Source organism: Acanthaster planci, linkage group LG04, assembly GCF_054643075.1.
Source record: "Acanthaster planci isolate LZ-2023a linkage group LG04, COTS_SCS, whole genome shotgun sequence".
NCBI classification, from domain to species: Eukaryota; Metazoa; Echinodermata; class Asteroidea; order Valvatida; family Acanthasteridae; genus Acanthaster; species Acanthaster planci.
In genome coordinates this window covers 17,497,368-17,516,699 of record NC_141780.1, presented here as the reverse complement: position 1 = coordinate 17,516,699, position 19,332 = coordinate 17,497,368, and the positions used below count along the sequence as shown (strand labels likewise).

The window sequence follows — 19,332 nt, the reverse complement described above, 5'->3', positions numbered from 1 at the left end:
AAGGACTAAAACTGTATTTCACGTGGACTGAATTCATCAACCCGACACGAAAATTACAACTTCTGTGTGGCAAAAAGAGGGGGGTAATATTACCTGGAGGGGACTGACTTACCAGGCCACAGGTGGACACTTTTGCCTAGTAATTCTGTCCCTCCGGCAGTTTACCGGGGCACAGATTCACCGTCCACACCGCCTGGCAGGTAAAACAACCATTTTACCTTTGGCTATGGGGCCATTCGGGGACACCGTAACACGGAAATAACTTGTCGAAAAATAAACTTTGTACAGGTGGTGCACACAAGATCAAAATTAAAGCAACGTGATGCGTCAACATCGCTGTACTAGCAGCAAACAGAGGCGACTTCAAGTTTACGTTCAGTCCTTACCGATTCCTGCTAGGAATCTCGCCGCTCTCTAGCATAGAGAAAGGAACACAGGCTGTTAGGTGGTGAGTTTCACATATCATATTAGTAACTAAGCTAGCCGTTGTCTATCTAGCATGTCTAGGGAGATGATATGTTTGAAAAATTAAGTGGTTGTAAAAAAAAAATGAAAACACCTATCGCTAGTGAGATTTGATGGTGGTCTTTTGCTAATTAACGAATGGTTCTTGTCAACTGGCACGGCAGCTCAATGTGCCGAGGTGGGGCACCGGGGGGCCACAGACTCCACTGTGTATACATGGTACACGATATCCATTATTTCAAATCCTGCAGTTGTACGTGCTTCAGTACTCTACTGAGTGGAGCGCTAGTAGGCCTATTCCTCTTTTTTTATTTTGGACAGGATTGTCAGTATTCTCCACTCAGTAGAGCTACCTCAGGACCTACTTTGAAAACTCTAAGTCACTCCATCCGTGACACGGAGTATCAAAGATGGAGTTAGTGACTTAGAGTTCTAAAAGTACTCAGGACATAAGGGTAGAATCACCATGATCAAACTTTATGACAGTTGACACTCTGTGTCATTCCACAAATTTGGGGATTGTATACTTGGGGACATCCCAGTTTTTGACATTGTTATATTGCAAACTGGTAAGCCCCCCCCCCAAAAAAAAGGCAATGCTCTCTTTATTGTGCTGACCCTATTTTTTGAAAATTGTAAACTGTGAAAAATGTGACCTTTTTACTGATAAACTACCCATAACCAACCATGCAAATTTGAATCCACCATGTGTCATGTGCTAAAACACTCAAGTTTCCCCTCACAAATTCCCTCAAAACCTTACCTTTTTTGACAGCATTAACCTTACAGTTATTGAGCATGATGTCACAGTCATCTCCCAAGGTGAATTCAAACGTTAATGTAGCTCCCCCCTCTATTGTTCTATTGTAGGAACAGGGTCCCCAAATTTACAATCCCTACAAATTTAGTGTGTAAAAACAAAACAAAGCATAAAATCCAACATGGGCTACCAACTGTTTGGCCTCCAAAAAACTGCAAAATTTTCTAGTGGGAAATATACTTGAGCATAGAGCAAGGAACAGAGCTACAGCTAAATGTTTTAATTAGATTTTTACCTACAAGTACATCCAGTAACTTGATTATGGAGAGAATTCAGAAATGGTAGGAGTTTCTATACATGCACCAACTGTTTCTTGTGTCTTAATTGAGGCAGGACATACCAAGGAATATTCAGCATGTGTTTTGGCTTTCTATGAAACCCAAATCTTTGAACCACCATGGAATGTGCGTACATGCATGCATACAGGGTTTCAGAAAATGCTTGGAGAGGAGAAATTTGTAGTTCAAATTTATTACAAACTCCATTTACTCCATGTTGACAAGCCTCGTTGAGGCATCTGAGTTGCAGATATAGGTGTAAATGAGGAATGGACAATATTGTAAATCAACCAGCATGCATGAAGTGGCTTAACTAGGGCTAAATTTCTTGGGGGGGGGGCACCCGGCCAGGGGTGCTCACATTTTGCCAAGTGGATACCACAAGAACTAAGCTGCACATGCATTATAACAGAGATTATTCACAGTTTTCAAATGGAGGTGGGGGTACTGGGGGGCATGGGCATCTGCGGGGAGGGGCATGGCCCCTCCCTCGTAGTTATGCCCTAGCACGCATGTGATATTTTATATATGATGAAACACTGAAAAAATATGTATGTGATCATTGACTGGAAAGACTACTAGCATTAAATATGAGAGGAAGTAAAAAATTGGGAGCAGCCTTTGAAATTTATAATGGACCTTTTTTTTGAGGAGAATTGATTCACAATAAAAAAATAAATCAATTTAAATGGCCCGGCTTACAAAATAAATGCAGATATCAAGTTTGATGAATGACATAGATTTAGGCATCACATGTTTGTGTGTGTTTAGATTTCATGAAATTGTTAAATACACTGTAGGGGTTTGCTCTCTGTTTATTTTGCCATTGGTTCCTTATCGTTTGCCAATCTTTTATACCGAGTACCAACTGCAAGGGGTGTATTGAAAGTGAAGCCTTGAGTTTGTAGGCTTAAAAGTTTTCTTTTTTTTTTAAAGGGGCATGTAGTTTAGCAGCTGGTCCAAAGTGTCAGGATATTACAACTCTCCCAATATTCCCCTGCTGTGGGCTTGAATCTTAGTGTAAAAACATTTGAAGTTTAAATCAGTGTTTAGTTCAAAAATATTCCAGTTTACAGCGATGGTGGTTGATTATGCATTTTATTTCCTGGTTTGAACTGGGAGTGCCATATCCACTGCAATGAGCAGTCAAGCAGATCTTCTGTATCCTGAGACTTTATTTGACTATGTATGGCTCCCATTATGACAGGTATTTTTGTGTGTGTGTTGCCTGTATTGTTGATTGATTGACTGGGGCAAGGAGGAAGTAACAGGTTCATGTACATGTACATTTATTTCATGTAGGCAGTGGCCAAAAAGCAAAAGATAGCCAATTGTGTGATGTTTAAATTTTCACTAGAGAGAGGGCAAAACGTGTTGATTCAGCTAGAGCAACCTCTATCTTCTTGCTTCTCAAAATGATGTGGTTGTGGTCTGAGTTACACAGTGTTTAGAAATACATGTAACACATGTTGGCTACTAAATTGAGAAACTTATGATGCAAATGTCAAATCATAATCACAGCTCGGGGAGCACATAGACTGTGAAATGAACATGCATGGAGACTTTAAAATCCTGGGTCTTTTGAAATTCAAGTTGACTTTCCTCACATGATTTTATCCTTCCTCCACTAACATGGGCATTAGTGTATCATGTAGTGAGGTTGTCTACAGTGATAGTGTAATCACAGTGTGAGGTGTTTAAAAATTCATAAATATACATGCATTGCTTCATTATCTTTTTTGTCCTCCAGTCTCTTCATTTTTAATACATGTACACGTACTTCCTGCATTTGATCACAGATGTATGTAATGGTAAATTACTTCAAAAAGCAAGGATGGTCAGATAAAGACAGCTGGGAAGTCATTACTACAATAGAGGGGATTCCATTACAGGAATGAGTCATATAATATCCTTGCGTCCCGATGATGCACAAACTTTGAGTGCATGGGTTACATTCAAGGACAACACACATTAGCTATCATGGCACACTCGGCCACATTCTGTGTGCAGTTTTTTCTGTGTGCAGTAGCCTGTCTCTTTTGGAACCCCATTCTTGAGGCAGTTTTTTTCTTTTGAGCTACTCAGAGGTAGAAACTTTTTTCATGTGTTTCATCAAGGTCTGGATATCTGTTCCATCATGTAGCCTTTCCATCTACATGTAATGGTATCGTTGCTTGTTGCTTGGTTGCGGGTGACTGCAAAAAGGAAAGAAGAAAAGGGAACTTCTGTCAACAAAAGGATGCAGACATCAAGTTGTTAAATTGATTTCCTATTTGTGCAGCGCATTCAGATTAGAGATCATAGCAATACTGAATAATCTGTTTTCTGCCTCTCTCCTTTTAATATGGCAGCATCCAACCACAGCTCAGAAAAGTCCTTGCAGCATTTGATTTGACATTGATTGGCATTGATCTGAAGGAGACGGTCGACATGGGAACCAGAGGCAGAGCTCAGCCACTCTGCATCATGGGATTCCGCTTGCTTCTTATCAGTGCCTTCCTCCCGGCTGTTTACGCAGAGTGGTCTGGAAGTCTCTCTGCCTATGAAGTGTCATCCTTTGACAATCCCATCAAGCAGTCAGATATTGTGAGGACTGGTCTAGATCACTTTGATGTCGACCAGGACATTGGAGAAGTGTATGTTGGGGCAGTGAACTACCTGTACAAACTCAACAAAGACTTGAAGCAGGTTGCTAATGTAAGCACGGCCACGTGCTATGAAGAGACTTGCCTGAATTACAATAAGGTTTTGGTGTTACACGATAGCAGGCTAATTACATGTGGCAGTGAATTTAGGATGTCAGCTGAGATTGATCAATGCCAGTCAAGGAGACTAGGAGATTTAGTCGGTGATGGCAGTCAGAGAAACCTGATTGTATCATATAGTACAGGATCAACAGCAAGCATTGTTGCACCTGGAAAGTACAATGGTAACCCGTCTTCTCAACTCTATGTGGCAGTATCATATTCTTCTGAAACAACTCACGAAACTGTTCCTCCTATTACCAGACGACTGCTTGTAACTGGCAATGGATTCATGTTTGCTGATGGTGAGGATACTGTCAGTTTCAATGATGCCTATACAAATTCATATGATGCCAATCCTGCACCCATCGGTTATGTCAGTGCATTTACCTGGAAAGGATTCACCTACTTTGCTACAACGCAAAGGCAAAGTTTATCATCCACTCATCGTACACGTGTTTCCAAACTAATTCGCCTCTGCCACAACACTGATGATGTTGACTCTTACACAGAGATTTTTATTGACTGCAGTGGATCCAGCGGTACATTCAGTTTGGTGCAAGCTGCTCATGTTGGACCAGCAGGCCCCCACTTGTCAGAGTCCTTAATGTTAGACAATGATGATCAGGTGCTGTATGCTGTCTTTGCCAAAGCATCATCATCTGATGATAATCCCATCGCAGACTCTGCACTGTGTGTTTACAAGATGAGTGACATTGAAGCTGCATTTAAAGAGGCTGTGAGGCAGTGTCTGAATCAAGATGATGTGAATAAAGTACCATTTTTTGCAAGAGCGGTGTGCAGTGCTCAGGTATGCATGTACTATTCATAATTTTGAATAAGTAATATTTTCTTTTGGTCCCTAGGAAAATGAATGTTTGGACCAAACTCGCAGTGCATCATTTTCAGAAAGCTGTAATAGAGCTATAGTTTGTGTTTTTATGAAGAAAAATATACAAGTCTTAAGAAATCAGAGCAGAATGTGTTCCTTTCCTCTTCTAGAGCATTCCCGACAGTGACCCATATCTGTGCGATGCGGGGAACAAGTACACATATGCTACTGGGACATACACAGATCGTGTTCGTGGCACATCACTCGTACGGATGGCAGGACATCAAGCGTCATCCATCATCACCAGCACTGATCTCAATCACACTGTGGCTTTCATTGGAACTACAGGTGGACATCTCTTAAAGGTAAGGTTGCCCATATTCTTTCCTACAGTATACAACATATACGTGTAGTCTGTCTGATTGATGGCAAGTTCTGAGCTACCTCAGGTCTAATTGAGTTATTTAACTCAAGATTCTGTGGAGGTTACAGTAGATTTGAAAAGTGTTAAATATAAATGTTCATAGATTGATAGTAAGTTTGAGCCAGAGTTCCAGGTTCCCACAGAAGTTTTCCCCTATTGTCCTTTCCCACTGTGAGGTACATTTAGTACATGATGGGGCTGCATGCATGACTGCTCTCTCCTGTTGCAAGTTACATACTTGAGTATGAAACGCAAGTAACACTCACTGGTTCTTTTTAAGAACGACACCTCACCCAAAAGAGATTTATTCCATGGTGTACCCGCAAACCTATTTCTCAAGTTACATACTGTTACACCAAAAGCATGTGTTTTGTAAAGAATCCTCTCTCTAGATGATTGCCAAAACCATCAATTTCCTCTGTTGACCAGTTAGAGGAACAAGCCTGGGGATGGTTTGCTTTTGAATAATTCACAAAGTTTGCAGTGACAGGCTTTCCACCGTGGATGAGAATTACAAACATCGCTTTTAATGTAGATTAAAAAAAAATCATCTTATCTAAGAATTGCTGCTTGTAAAGGTGATTACAGACATTCACAAAGTCAAAGAGTTTCAGGGCTTCCTTGCTAATGGTGGCAGGTTGTCAGGTGAGGTTAGTTGGGCCCAAATAACAGGAAAACAGTGGGGTTGTATTAAGAAACCCCCATTAAGCTAAAATGGAGCTTGCTCCAAAGATAGCTCTAGAGGTTGAGCTAAACTGCCTTCAAACGACAGCTGTTCCAGGTAGAGCTTTAAGAAAGCTTCAGAGCTACATGTATCTTCAGAGATAACCTTCAGCCTGAATTAGGGTTAATCCGAGGGTGTCATCATTTCTTGACAACCCCAGGGTCCACTACTTCAACAACTTAGTTACAAGTTCATCTGACAAATGCTTTTGTAAAATCTTGGATGCACTTTCAAGTGCTGCCTACAGAAGTGACGGCATACTACCTACTGATACCTACTCAGTGTGGTGAAGTTCATGTACCTTAGAGTTCTAACAAAATGACTTTTGAAATATTCTATGAGCCACATGCATGTGAAGGTCCATGATGTTACACATCAGTGTTTTACAGTGTTAGAATAACAATTTTTGTAAAAACATTTTTATTGTATATGTATTACCATTAAGGGCAGAATTTTGGTGGAAAATATGTAACTGACCTTTTTATTGTTACAAAACCACTGTACTAACTTCAAATTAAGTAAAACCTTGAACATGAATCAAAGTAATGGTCATGTTTTTCTATATCCTACATGTACCTCAACTACCGTATGTACAGACTAAATGACATTTCTGAAAATACGTAGATGTTTTTTGAAAGGCAGTTCTTTCAGAATATCTCCTTTTTGAAAATCTCTTAACCCTTGGATGGTAACTGAGTACTTTTAAAATAGTTTAAACTGAAATGTGAAATTAGTCATCATTTGCATCTTGTCATAGGTGCATGTTGAGAATAGTGTCCTCGCACGACTCTATGAACGAGTAACATTAGATGGCAATGCAGTCATGGGGGACACATTGCTGAATGAAACGTCACAACAGGTGTATGTGCTCACCAAACAAAAGGTATCTACTCCAATAAGTTTTCCTTACATTTTGTGCCCAAACTGTGAGTAATTTCATGAGTGGGAAGCAAAGGCCGCAACCTTTCCAGGAACCAACCATCGCTAGTTGCTTGTGTGCGGTAACTTTTTAATGTGCAGCTTGTAAATAGAGCAGCTGGTACACGTAATTCTGTGAAACTTTTCTCACTGCTGAGCAAGGTTTTCATTTGGGTAGCCCCAAAATATAGAGGTGCATTTGCATGTATCGTGTAGACCTTGGTAGGTTAAGCAGTGGTAAGCCTTAAGGCAGTGCGTATGTTTGCAAAATCATCCATTTCCAATTTGTTTGGTGCATCTTGTGCTACCTAAAACCAAGTTTGTATGTAGTTTTTTTCCAATTCACAGACTTCTGTAGTGCCCAAAATTTCTGAAATTTCATAATTTATCGTGTAGCATTTCATAAAATTTAGTAAAAAAAGCTGCTGATCAATGTTCTGTTTCAGAAATTTCGTGTAATTTTTTGTCTCATTTATTTCTGCAGCTTATCAAAATGAATATTGAGAACTGTGGTCAGTACACCACCTGTGAGGCGTGTATTGGGACTGATGCAGGGAATGATGGAGACCCATACTGTGGATGGTGCACTCTGGAAAGAAAGTAAGACTTAGCTGATGCTTCTGCTTAACTTTGCCGTTCAGTGATAAAGTCAGTTTTTGGCACTGGGAGGTTTTCCCCATGCTTCGTAATTTTCCACAGTATCACAAATGTTTGGCATTGCACTCATGAAAAGCGGGGTGTTGTTTAAGTGTCAAAATTTTTCTTTTCCTGTAAGATCATTAGGCTGTTTGACATCTGCAATTTTGAGGCTGTAATGGAAAAATGTTTTTACAAATTGGCAGTAAAATTGCATGCTTTCCAGGATTAACTCTTTAAGAATGTTGATGGCCTTGTTGTCAGAACCAGTGCATCTCATGATGATGTAGCAAGATCTGCCAGCTACTTGTAATTAGTTGCTAGGGTGTACGTTCTCAAGATTTTCCAAGATACCATCAGTTTGGCTCCTAGTGTATTTTACCTTTCTGCCATTCTTTAAATAAGGGAAACATTCACATAGCACTCAATCCTTGTTAGCTATTTAAAGCCCTCAGGTGGCACAGTAGGTTTCTGGTATCACTACATCCTCTCTGTTGCATGCTTTGCGAAGTTTCTTCTATTCCAGTCTCACCCCTGATGTGCCTTGATGAGTATAATGAACTATAAAGATAAAACTTAAATTTGAAAATTATGTTTCGTACCCTACGGTCAAAGATCAATTTAGAATCATGAGATTGGCTGACTTAATGCTAGAAATCCTTTCAATTTTTCCAGGTATATTTATGCTAATAAGCTAGGTCAAGACTGCAGAATGTAGTCTAAATCCACATGGCAGTTTGCACATTTCTTTCATTTTGATCCATAGACCACCCGAAGGATTCATGTTATTATTCAATGGAAGGGGAAGTTGATACTCAGAATTTGTTTGATTTCCTGTTTCTGGTTTTGGAGTGTTCATGTAAGCACACAGGCTCATGTTGATGTTCACAAAAGGGAAACTGAGATCTCTTTGGACGAGCAAGTCGTTGTTTGTGTTTTCAACCAAATCGCTGAGGGTTAATGACATTTTCAGGCAGTTGAAAAGTGGTTCATCGAAATAAGGCCATCAATTTTATTAACACAATTTCTGTACAACTTTAGATATGTTAGATTTTGTTTTTTTGTATGTTTGTCTGTTTTCATTTGATGAGGAATTTTCAAATCCTACGACTTAATAACGCTGTAATAACATTGTGGAGTACAATGTATCATTTTTTACATGGACTGTGACATGATGCAGTCTTACAGTGTAGCAGAACTGTCCGTTCACATATATATAAAATAATATTCCAAATCAGTTTTTAAAGAACTTTTTAATCTCCAGACATTTGTGGAAAGGTGTTTTCATAAATTTTTAAAAATATTTGTGACCCTTTGGAGAATCAAAGGAATTTTTGGAGTGTTGCAGATCACAACGAACAAAACTAATGTATCATTATTTCATTTCCTTTAGATGTACAAGGTACCTTGAATGTCCAATGCAGGATGTGTCAACACGTTGGCTGGCCTACAATAGTGCACAGTGCATCAAAATCAGTCAGGTTGCTCCGCATAACAGCCTTCCTATTACTGAGACAGATCAAAAGGTGAAACTGTTTTCAACTGTCTACCAGCTTTTACAACAGTGATAATTAGATAGTGAGATTATTAGCCACTCTCAAAACTGGACAATTTCTGAACAAAAACAAAGAAAGGTTTTCTCTATAGAATAGAAATTTGTTTTTGAATTGATGTTCTTGAATGATGTCTTTGAATTGATTTTTTTGAGTGATTATGATGAGAAGCCCAGTGGAAGGCAACATTCATGTAAACAGCCAATCCCTGAATGAAGTTTGGCCATTACTTTAACACTCTCAAACTGATTTTACTTGTCAACTTATACCGATAGGTCTTTAACTCGAGCCAATATATACAGGAGCTTTTTATCAGTCTTTATTCTCATATATAGTCAACAATGGATGGAATAAAAGTTATGTATTCTTTCCATTTTTGACATTAAAATAACATTGTTTTGTAAAAACATTCAAGCATTTATTGGGTTCACTCAGTTTACAGGCAGCTTATTAATTCATCTGTCAAACAAGTGTCCAATTTAATCTGAAGAAATCACTGCTTGTAGAGCCTTCTGGTCCCCTTCACCAAGTTTTCCTTTTTTTTTCTTACCTTTGGTTTTCCTTGTTTGCTTGCAGATAACTTTAACAGTCCAACAGCTTCCAGAGCTGCTTGGAATTGAAAAGTACATTTGCAGGTTTGAGAATCAGTTCAGCATTCCAGCAGTCAACTACAGCTCTCCAGCAGTCAACTACAGAGGAGATAGCTTCGATTGCCGAACGCCCCCAAACAACTTGCCCACAATACCAACTGGAGGTCAGAAGATCACAGGGGGCCAGCTAATCTTGATTATGTCCAAACACAAATACTGAAATGCAGTTATGGTTTTGGGTACCATAGTGACATAATGGCATTGTGTTAACATGTAGTTATAATCTATTTAACCCTCAAATGGGCTGCTGAGATGTATTGACAGACACACTGACATTTTCTCCAATATTTTCACACCTTTCTTTTATTGTACTAAGCCTTCATGCCTTCTCTTCTCTGAATTCGTCTCTGTTTTTCTCATTTTTTTCTTCATTTTTTACCGTAAAGACAGTTCTTTGAAAATACATTTGGTTACTATGTTTATACTCCATGGCCATGCACAATGAATAGTGCTCATACAAAGACAAGTTCAAATATAAGTTTGCACTGTAATTAACCATGGAAAATAAAACCTGCACTGAATTGGGTAAGATTCACAAAGATGTACTCACACTAGCATGGTGTCTGTGTGTTGGGCAAGTTGTGATTTGTCTGGGAACAGTTCAGATTTTTAGGAGAATCTCTTGCCTCAGGGAAATCAGAAAAAAGGTTGGCACTTTTAGGGCCAAAAATATTAATGAGTAAAACCAAAATTTCTTCAAGTCCTAATTTTATGATGTTTTCTTTATTCAGAGGACCATGCTGTGGTTTTACTGAGATTTTATGATGTCGTTTTCTTTATTCAGAGGACCATGCTGTGGTTTTACTGAGTGTCATGTCTACAGAAACAGGTGTGAACTTTGTCGACATAGACTTTAACTTCTACGAATGTAACACTCACAAAACGTAAGTGTGTTGTATCACATGCTGATCTCTGTCAAACATAGTCAACAAGGGAAACCAAAGAAAACTGAAATACGTGTGGCACAAAAGTATCAAATGAAGATTCCTAACCATTTTGTGCCAGGGGATGTGTAAAACTGATGCAGCTACTTGCATTCACATGCACAGCTGATTGGTTGAAACTTCAAGCATGCCTCAACTCGTGCGACTGACAATTAAGCACGCTAATAACCCATTTATTTTGTACATACACAAAGTCTGAGAAGGCTGTGGAGGTGGACCCTGTGTTGAACTGGAACTTGCCTGCTGTGGGCATGCGTGCAGAGCCTGTTATGGTTGTAAATATATGATGCTGCATGAACGCCCAAGAGTGTTGAAAAATATGAGGTTGTGAGAGGAAACACTCTACAAATACCGTTTAAATGACTCATGTGAATCAATATTTATGGCATTTGGCTGCCTGTAAAAACATGGCAATTTTTCAAAGGCAAAACTGTCAGCCCAAAATTACACCACCCACAAGGGATTGGAAATGTACCTTGAATCTATAAATTGTCGTGATACAGTGTTTGTTTGATGCTGATGTAAAAGTTCCATGATTTTGAGGTCACAATTTACTGCTGTATTGACCCCATGATGCGTTACTTTTATTCCAGCTGTGTGTCCTGTGTTGGCAGTCGCTGGGCGTGTAATTGGTGTGTGTTTGAAAACAAGTGCACCCACGATAATACCACCTGCCAAAAGTCCAATGAAATCATCATAACAGGAAATAACGTAAGTCCAGCTTCACAGAAGAGCCTGAGCAAAGACATCAGCTGTAGTGGGTATGGGATCCATATCTGAAACAATTTGAACCAGGAAACAGTGGAAGTGTTCCACTGTATGAGTCACCCATCGCTATGTTGAATTGATGTAGTCAGTCAGCGTGTGCGAGTTTAAAGCCATTGATTTGACATCACTTGTTTTTAAGGAAAGTTCCACGTAGTCATGCCTTACTAATTGCTGATTTGCTGCTGATGTTAATTTCTTTGAAATTTTTTTTTGATGAGGGATGGAGTTGCTGTCAGTATCCAAGACACATTTTTTTTGTAATTAAATCTAAAAGGGCATTTCTGGAAATTCCATAGATGTACGTACATTTTAAAAAAGTCCTGCCACATTAATGCTGTATGATTTTAAAAACACGTTTTCAAACATACCTGGTAGAAGTGTAACTCCTGAGAAGCTGTTTGTAGCTATTCTCAGTGAGCTTGGATGATAACAAAAACCCCTCAGCTTGGGTAGAACTCGGGTATAGCAAGTAGTAAAATAGTATTGACTTCTTGTGGTCCTACAATATATCAAAATCACTCCGAAATCATTAGGGCCACTGAAACAGTTGTGTTTGTGAAAGGACCAAAAATAAGAAAACTGCCACAGAAAAAAATCAGACACTTCATTTTTGGAGTAAAATTGACCATGATTCAGGGTTTTAGATGAACGTGCTTGTTTTGGATGTATGAAAGATATTTCTCTCTTCATGTCTGAAAGCGAGAGATCATGCCATTTTTCAGCTCGGATGAAAGATTCAAAATAAAACAAGTTTCAAACACAGCTACTCGTCAGCTTTTACATTATGCAAATTTCAATTCATTTTATACCTCAAGCAAGGTTGGTTACAAAATGACAGTTTCAAGAGACGACAATCTGAATCCTAAATGTCCAATTTGGGCATTTCTAACCCACTTTAAGAATTTTACTCAAAGTATAATGCATTGTGCCATTTTTGGTTGTACAGCGTATTCATCCAAGGCAGTAAATTTTCTTTCTTTCCGAGTAATTCAAGATCAGCCCTACAAACAGTTACTTAATTGGATACGCATGCATGCAAGGTCTGTCTTCTTGTTCAGTTCTGTGGGTTGGCCCTCCATGCATTAACCACTACCAGCCGGGGACTCCGGGATCGGAGCCGTATGGTTTATATGTGTGGCCGGGGTCTCCGAACTCGGACAAAGGAAACAGGGCCCTGTAACAAAAGATCGTACTCCGAACAAAAGACCAGGCTGCTGGGCATGACCGGCATTTTTCGCTCTCAAAAGTGGTGATAATCCAGCGTTATTTAGAAACCGTATACCAGGGTTTGGGGTATTTAGAGCAAGCGGATTACCACCGGGGACAAAAGCTCTCCACCACTGCAGCGATGAGCCACACAGCACCGCTGCATGCTAATCTGGCCCCTATTGAAAAGAGGTCAGTAGTGCACTGAGCCAGGTTCGTGAACAAAAGACAGCTGTATAACACCGCACAATCTGGGCTCTGTTTACAAGGCTGCAGGCCTGGCTGAAATATTCGGGCGTCAATAAAGGTCAGCTGTCAACTTAGAGTAGTGCCTGAAGATTACTCCGTGCGGCTATAAACGACTGTTAAATGGAATGATGAATTGTTGAAGGATTTTGAAAACGGAAAAAATGATAGTCATGCCGGCCCAGCATCCTCAACGTTGAAAAATGCCCCGGTCCGAAGTGGTTAAAGGGGACAATTTCTTTTGTTACGAAATATATTTGAATTTTGACAATATTACTTTCCCCAATCGCTGAGAAGTGAAATTTAGGTAACATTTTGTAAACATGCTTGAATTGCAGCTATCGCCAATGCATACTAAGTAAACAATGTAAAAAAAAATGCCCACTATACTCTGAGAAGGATACCAATCTTTCTCACTTATGCTATCACAGACTGAGACTCAAAGTGAAGTGCAAACTCTTCTCACACTTCGGTTTAAAATTTCACTAATTCTCCTGACAAGACAACATTCCCCCTTGACTTTTCTTCAGCATTTTGCAACAGAGGACAAAAGCTGAGTGATTTCATTTTGAAGCTGAAAATTTTCTAATCTGTTATTTGTTTAACTTCTAAAAGTTAGCAAATTCAGAAGCGAGACGGCGTAGATGTGGAAATAAAAGATAAAGAGATGCACCACCAGGTTTATTCTTTTTACGTGATTACTAAAATGATACTAATGGAGTGTCAGATCACCCCAATCTATTTTCTGTATTGTATATTGTAAAGGACAAATCTTACAGATTTGTCTATTTGACCCATTTGTCTCACAAGTTGTCTTGATATTTGCCAGACCCGAGGAACAGCCATGGAAGGACCAGATTCATGCCCTCAAATCCTACAGCAAAGCAGTGAGAAACTCATTCCAAATCAAGTCAGCAGAGATATTTCTGTCGCTGTTGCCAATCTTCCAGATCCGTCTCAGGTAGGCAAGACCCATCAGCACAAGGCATTTTGGCTCCAGAACATGTCAAGGAGCGGAGAAATGCTTACTGACATAGTTCTCAACTTTTAGCAGAAGTAGTCAGTACATCATAGTTTGTACTCTGGGCTATGGGAGTGTCTCCTTAAGGTCTCATTTTGGGGTCGTTATTATGAAAATAATCAATGCTTACAAGCGAAATGGGAAAAATAATTTCATGAGGTGACAGATTGAAAACTAAATGACATGGAACATTCAGTCTGTCACCTAATTCGAAGCATTCATGATTGACTTCATGCAACAAGCGTGTGTTCTTTCTGTGAAAAAGTCACCTTTTTTCTCAGTCTGGCATGAATTTGAAACAATGAAGTTGCCAGGTTCCAGGTACATGTAAGTTTGTGCTGCAGCAGGCATTCCTGGATGTCTTACAAATAGCTCCTCTCCTGGCTTATTTGATTTGTTCCATGTATAGTCAGCGTTATATGAAAATACAGATGTTTCTAGCATGGTTATATAGTGCTGTTTTTGTGGTGCGCATACTGCAACGTAATTTGAACATTTAACATCATGTGATCTGGAATTCACCAGCCAGATGTCAGGTTTTTTTTTTCAGGCATTGTATGAACATTTTCTTATGTCTGTGATACTGTCTGAGTGTTATTCCTTCAGTGAATTGTGGTTAAATTTCTTGCAGACGAAAAGCTTTGAGTGCACTCTTACCGTAGAGGGCACTGAACAAATGATAGAAGCAGTACGTAGTGATCCAAACGTGACCTGCAACATGAGGCCAGTAAGTTCCATTTACCAGCATGTTTTAGATATCACATTCTTCTTATGCATAACATGGTCTAGTCCTTTATAAGTCCTTAGCAGTGCAGCAGAAGAGAACCATGAAGTGTCAGACCTCAAGTCTGAAACTGGAAAATGAACTCAGACGGAGATGTAATTTTGTTGCAAAGGTCTTGACCCACTAATCTCTATGAACTGACTTGATAGTGAGTGCCCCATTTGCTGTGCACAAACAAATGAAGTCACCTCAGCTTAGTTTTTTATATGGCTGTCTACTTTTGGTAGATAAAAGCCTGACTGATTTGCAAACCTAATGTATCTGCTTCAAATTATAACCATGTCAGGTAGCGTAACGCCTTTCTTTGTTCACACAAAGACCCTGTATCTTCCTTTTTAATTACGCTTTGACCAATCGCAAGGTGTGGAATCTGTTGACCCTTTCCAAATGCGCATTGGGTCGGTAGATTTCACACACTATGATTGGTCAACGTGTTGCAAACTCTTTGAGGCACACTATCGTGAAATGCCCGTATTGAGGCATAACCCCAGAAGGGATTGCATTGGAAGATCTTGAGCACTACTTGCATTAATGCTTTCATCCATTGGAACTAAATGTAACCATTTCCATTGGTGTCATTCCATAGACTCGTGCAGTATTGCTGGTCCTTCCAAGTTCCAGCCAAAGATTTCAGACACAGTCCCAATAGTGCAGTGTGAATTTTAACACAGACTTGCAGTTCAAGTGATGATGGACCACTTCAGCATGCGGGCTAATATTTGGAGACTCTTAATATTTGTCTTTGTTGGTTTTCTCAGTACAACTACACAACCAATGAGCAGGAGTTGAGGGTGGGTCTCACCTTACGATGGACCGATGCAGATGACAAGGTGCACGTTCTTGACGATAGATATCAGTTTACAGGTGAGAGTTAGCAGGGTTATCACTCAACTTTCCTATCCTTGTTACTTTATTTGCATCGTGTGTGCCTAAGTGGTGTCTTCAATCCTCTAGATGTTGGCATACAATTGATGCCCCAAGTGTAGGAGAATATAAGTATGAACAGCCAATGGGCAGTTACATCTGGCATTTATTCACAGGCCCGAAAAGGCTGTACACTAGCTTCAAATGAGAGTTGACAGATTTTCGCACATTGTGATTGGTCAATGCGTCGCAAACTTCTGGAGGCTCCCTATTGTGAATCGCCCATATTGACTGTGCATGGAGAGTGTTTATACTTGTTCACGACGAAAATAGCAACAGCTTTTGCCAGGCATTATCAGAGGTTGTGTTGTAGTGGTTTTTCATTTATTTCTTAGTAAGTTGCAATGATTTATTGTTTTGACTTCTTTGCTGGATGCAACAAAACAATTGTTGACTGCTGTGATATGGGATATGGTATTTTTAACCCCCTTTCTGACCCCATCAGGTGGTAAAGCAGCATATCAACCAAGTGCATGTATTGCTAATTAGCCCTATGTGATTTACACCCCTATTCATGCACATTCAGCTCCATTTACCAGTTTTCAACTAGCAGGAAATAAGACTGCAATTTTACCTGCTTCACCACGTTGTTTCCTCTTTTTTCTTTTGAACAGTGACTCTCTACAAATGCGAGGTCCTTCGCCCTGACTGTAGCCGATGTGTGTCTGAGGAAACTGCCCGTGCGAAGCTAGGATGCGTGTGGTGTGGGAATACCTGTGGAGTGATGGACAGTGCTGTGTGTGACAACGCTCAGATGGTCACTCCGAATAATGGGTTGAACTGCCCTGATCCAGTTCTACAAAAAGTACGACATGATAATACAGCGGTGGAACAATGGGCATAGCCTAGTGCTTGCTCGTTGAAGCATCGCATGATATGATCTGTATTAGGGCATGACCTGTGGACAATTTTTCTTTGTCTCTATATTCACTCTGTAACTCTTGAAAGGACTTGTGACTGGAGTAAAGCAATTTAGAGGGAGGCAGTCTTTTTCACTTCTTCCAAAAGAGTGTAAAAAGCCCCCAAATATAGCCTTACCATCCTGAAAGGCCTTACATAGAGGGTACATAAAACAATTTTGACACCCCCCCAAAAAAGAAATATTGGCTCTGGATTTGCACCAGGAGCTTTACGACAATCATATCTGATTATATATTCATTGTGTCCATGGAAACCAACTCTGCAGGTGTATCCATTGTTTGGTCCTATTGAGGGGAACACGCTAATTACCTTGACTGGTACCGACATAGGGCGTCGGTTCAGCGACGTCATCAATGTGACTGTGGCAGGGAAAATTTGTACTTTGGAGAACAAAAACTACAGCACAGGAAGCAGGTAAAGTGTTTGCAGCAACACCATTCAAAACAAGAGTATTAAGTACACATAGACTCTCATGTTGCAGGGTACTGCATTATCCAATCCGAACAGTTCATCTCTGCCATTAGTTACACTCATTTCTTCTCATGAAATATCCCCGATCTTTAGGGATGTGCTGTGTTTGTAGTAGGGGGGAGGTGATCTTCTGATCAGTTTTTAGTCACCCAGCTTAGAAAGTGTGTTGCCAAAGTGCATCTTGACTGTGGTTTAGTGAAATAATCCAAGATGAACAATTGTTTCACCGGATTGCTGTTACCCATCTTTGCAGGATTGTTGGTTTTGCTACGATTGCTTCTGACGTACAGACCTACAAACAAAATTGTTCCTAAATTGGTCATGTCCAAAGCAGAGGTTTCACAAAAATATGAAAGTGGACTGAAAGTAATGGCACTAAGTTTTATTTCCACAATCTCTAAAAGAAAACTTTTGTTTTTAAAATGAAGAGGTTGGTAATAGAAATACCATATATTTTCAATTTTACTGAAAACTTGCATACTGTAGTTCAGTTCTGGAACTGTATTTGGATGTGGTGTTATGTGTGAGTTGCTGGTGGACGTCCTGGCTATGGTATACGTAACGAATTCTGATTAGACCAACAAGACAGTAATCCGTTTGATTTTATGACTACTGTACTTTGCATCCTGATATGTGCAGTGTCAGTTGTACGACGCCACCAAATGCCAGCAATTCACGCAGGCGACGTGATGTCTCGCCTGGCACACTGCGACTGCAAGTTGCAATTACTGGTGCAGATGGAAACACACAGCTAAGTCAGGGAGATGATGTTGTGTTTGGATATAAGGTATGATTGGTGACGCTTTCTTTATTTGCATCATAAAGGAGTGTAGATTATAGCACAAGGCCAAATAAGAAATCCAAAAATTTTCAGTGACTGACAAACCATTGTGTAACTGTTGTTATTGGCCAGTCACTTAGTTCTAGATTAAAAGTTTGGGCCAAAAGTATTTCTTGTCGTTTATCTAATTTGGCTGACTTGATTTAGCAAAAAATAAAACAGCTCTACAGTAAATCAGGAGATAGGTAGATTGGGGTCTCTTTGATCGAGTTCTAAGCTGAATGAGAACATTTTCAAAATTTGAGGTAAATGTGGTTGTAATCAATATGCATTGAACCGAATCACGAAGGGCTGTCTTCCTAGGATTCCTGTCTTTAACAAAAAAATTAAATGAAACATGTCCTATCTTCATCCCTTCTGCAAGGAGTACCGCAGAAGGTGCCATCAACTGAGGGCGAAAGATGATCTAAAAACAGTCAATGTGTGTGTCATAGAAATGATTTGTTTTAAAAGTGTTGTTGACTTTACAGGATCCAATGCTCAATGCTATGGTAGATCCCAATATTGGCCCACGGTCGGGTGGTACAAGGCTCACTGTCTCCGGTGAATCTCTGGATGCTGGGAGATACATTCAAGTATTTGTAGGTGACATGCCCTGCGAGACTAACAGGTGATTCAACTTGTTTTTTGGTAGCCATTTTTGTGACAGAAGAAAGGTTTTTTGGGTACATCAGCCCTCGTTCTGCAACACTCCGCAGACTTACTCCATGTGCATTTACTGAAGCAATATGGACGATGTAGCGGAGCAACGTTTAAGGGGTTGTGTCTTTTTTTGGATCATCTCTCTCATGAGCTAACAAAACATAACCTGGTTGGCAAGGGGAATAGCTCTTCAAGAATACTAAAAATTTTGATAAATAACGAACACATCAGAAACCATTTTTCTTTCTCAGTTTGTACCCTCTTGGATCGGAAAGGCTAGATAAGGAGAATGCATTGTTTTTAAAATCGAGGAAAAGAAGGAAAGGCTTCTAATTATTTTATCTTAATACAACAAGCCAACATGTTAAGTCATGTTGAGAATTCGTCGCATTTTCTTTGCTGTAAGAGACAGAAAAAGTTTTTCACTTTTCTCATTCTACAGTGGATTGCCGTAGTATTTATGAAGGATATTCCATGGCGTTTTCAGATTAAAATGAAGTACAAAAAAAACAAGACAAAC

General features: G+C 39.7%; 1 protein-coding gene across 1 annotated transcript in view; it reads left to right on the top strand.

Moving 5' to 3' along the window:
- Positions 1–288: 288 nt before the first annotated feature.
- Positions 289–19,332, top strand: part of LOC110987178 (plexin-A4-like) — a 39,476-nt gene continuing 20,432 nt past the window's right edge. Inside the window, exons 1-16 of the mRNA XM_022249670.2 lie at positions 289–448; positions 3,915–5,118; positions 5,310–5,504; positions 7,045–7,170; positions 7,690–7,805; positions 9,235–9,367; positions 9,971–10,148; positions 10,829–10,928; positions 11,582–11,699; positions 14,038–14,169; positions 14,861–14,956; positions 15,772–15,877; positions 16,552–16,742; positions 17,124–17,272; positions 17,969–18,116; positions 18,641–18,780. Coding sequence (XP_022105362.2) covers positions 3,994–5,118; positions 5,310–5,504; positions 7,045–7,170; positions 7,690–7,805; positions 9,235–9,367; positions 9,971–10,148; positions 10,829–10,928; positions 11,582–11,699; positions 14,038–14,169; positions 14,861–14,956; positions 15,772–15,877; positions 16,552–16,742; positions 17,124–17,272; positions 17,969–18,116; positions 18,641–18,780 — 3,053 coding nt within the window. The 5' untranslated portion in view covers positions 289–448; positions 3,915–3,993. The remainder of the gene's footprint in view (positions 449–3,914; positions 5,119–5,309; positions 5,505–7,044; positions 7,171–7,689; positions 7,806–9,234; positions 9,368–9,970; positions 10,149–10,828; positions 10,929–11,581; positions 11,700–14,037; positions 14,170–14,860; positions 14,957–15,771; positions 15,878–16,551; positions 16,743–17,123; positions 17,273–17,968; positions 18,117–18,640; positions 18,781–19,332) is intronic.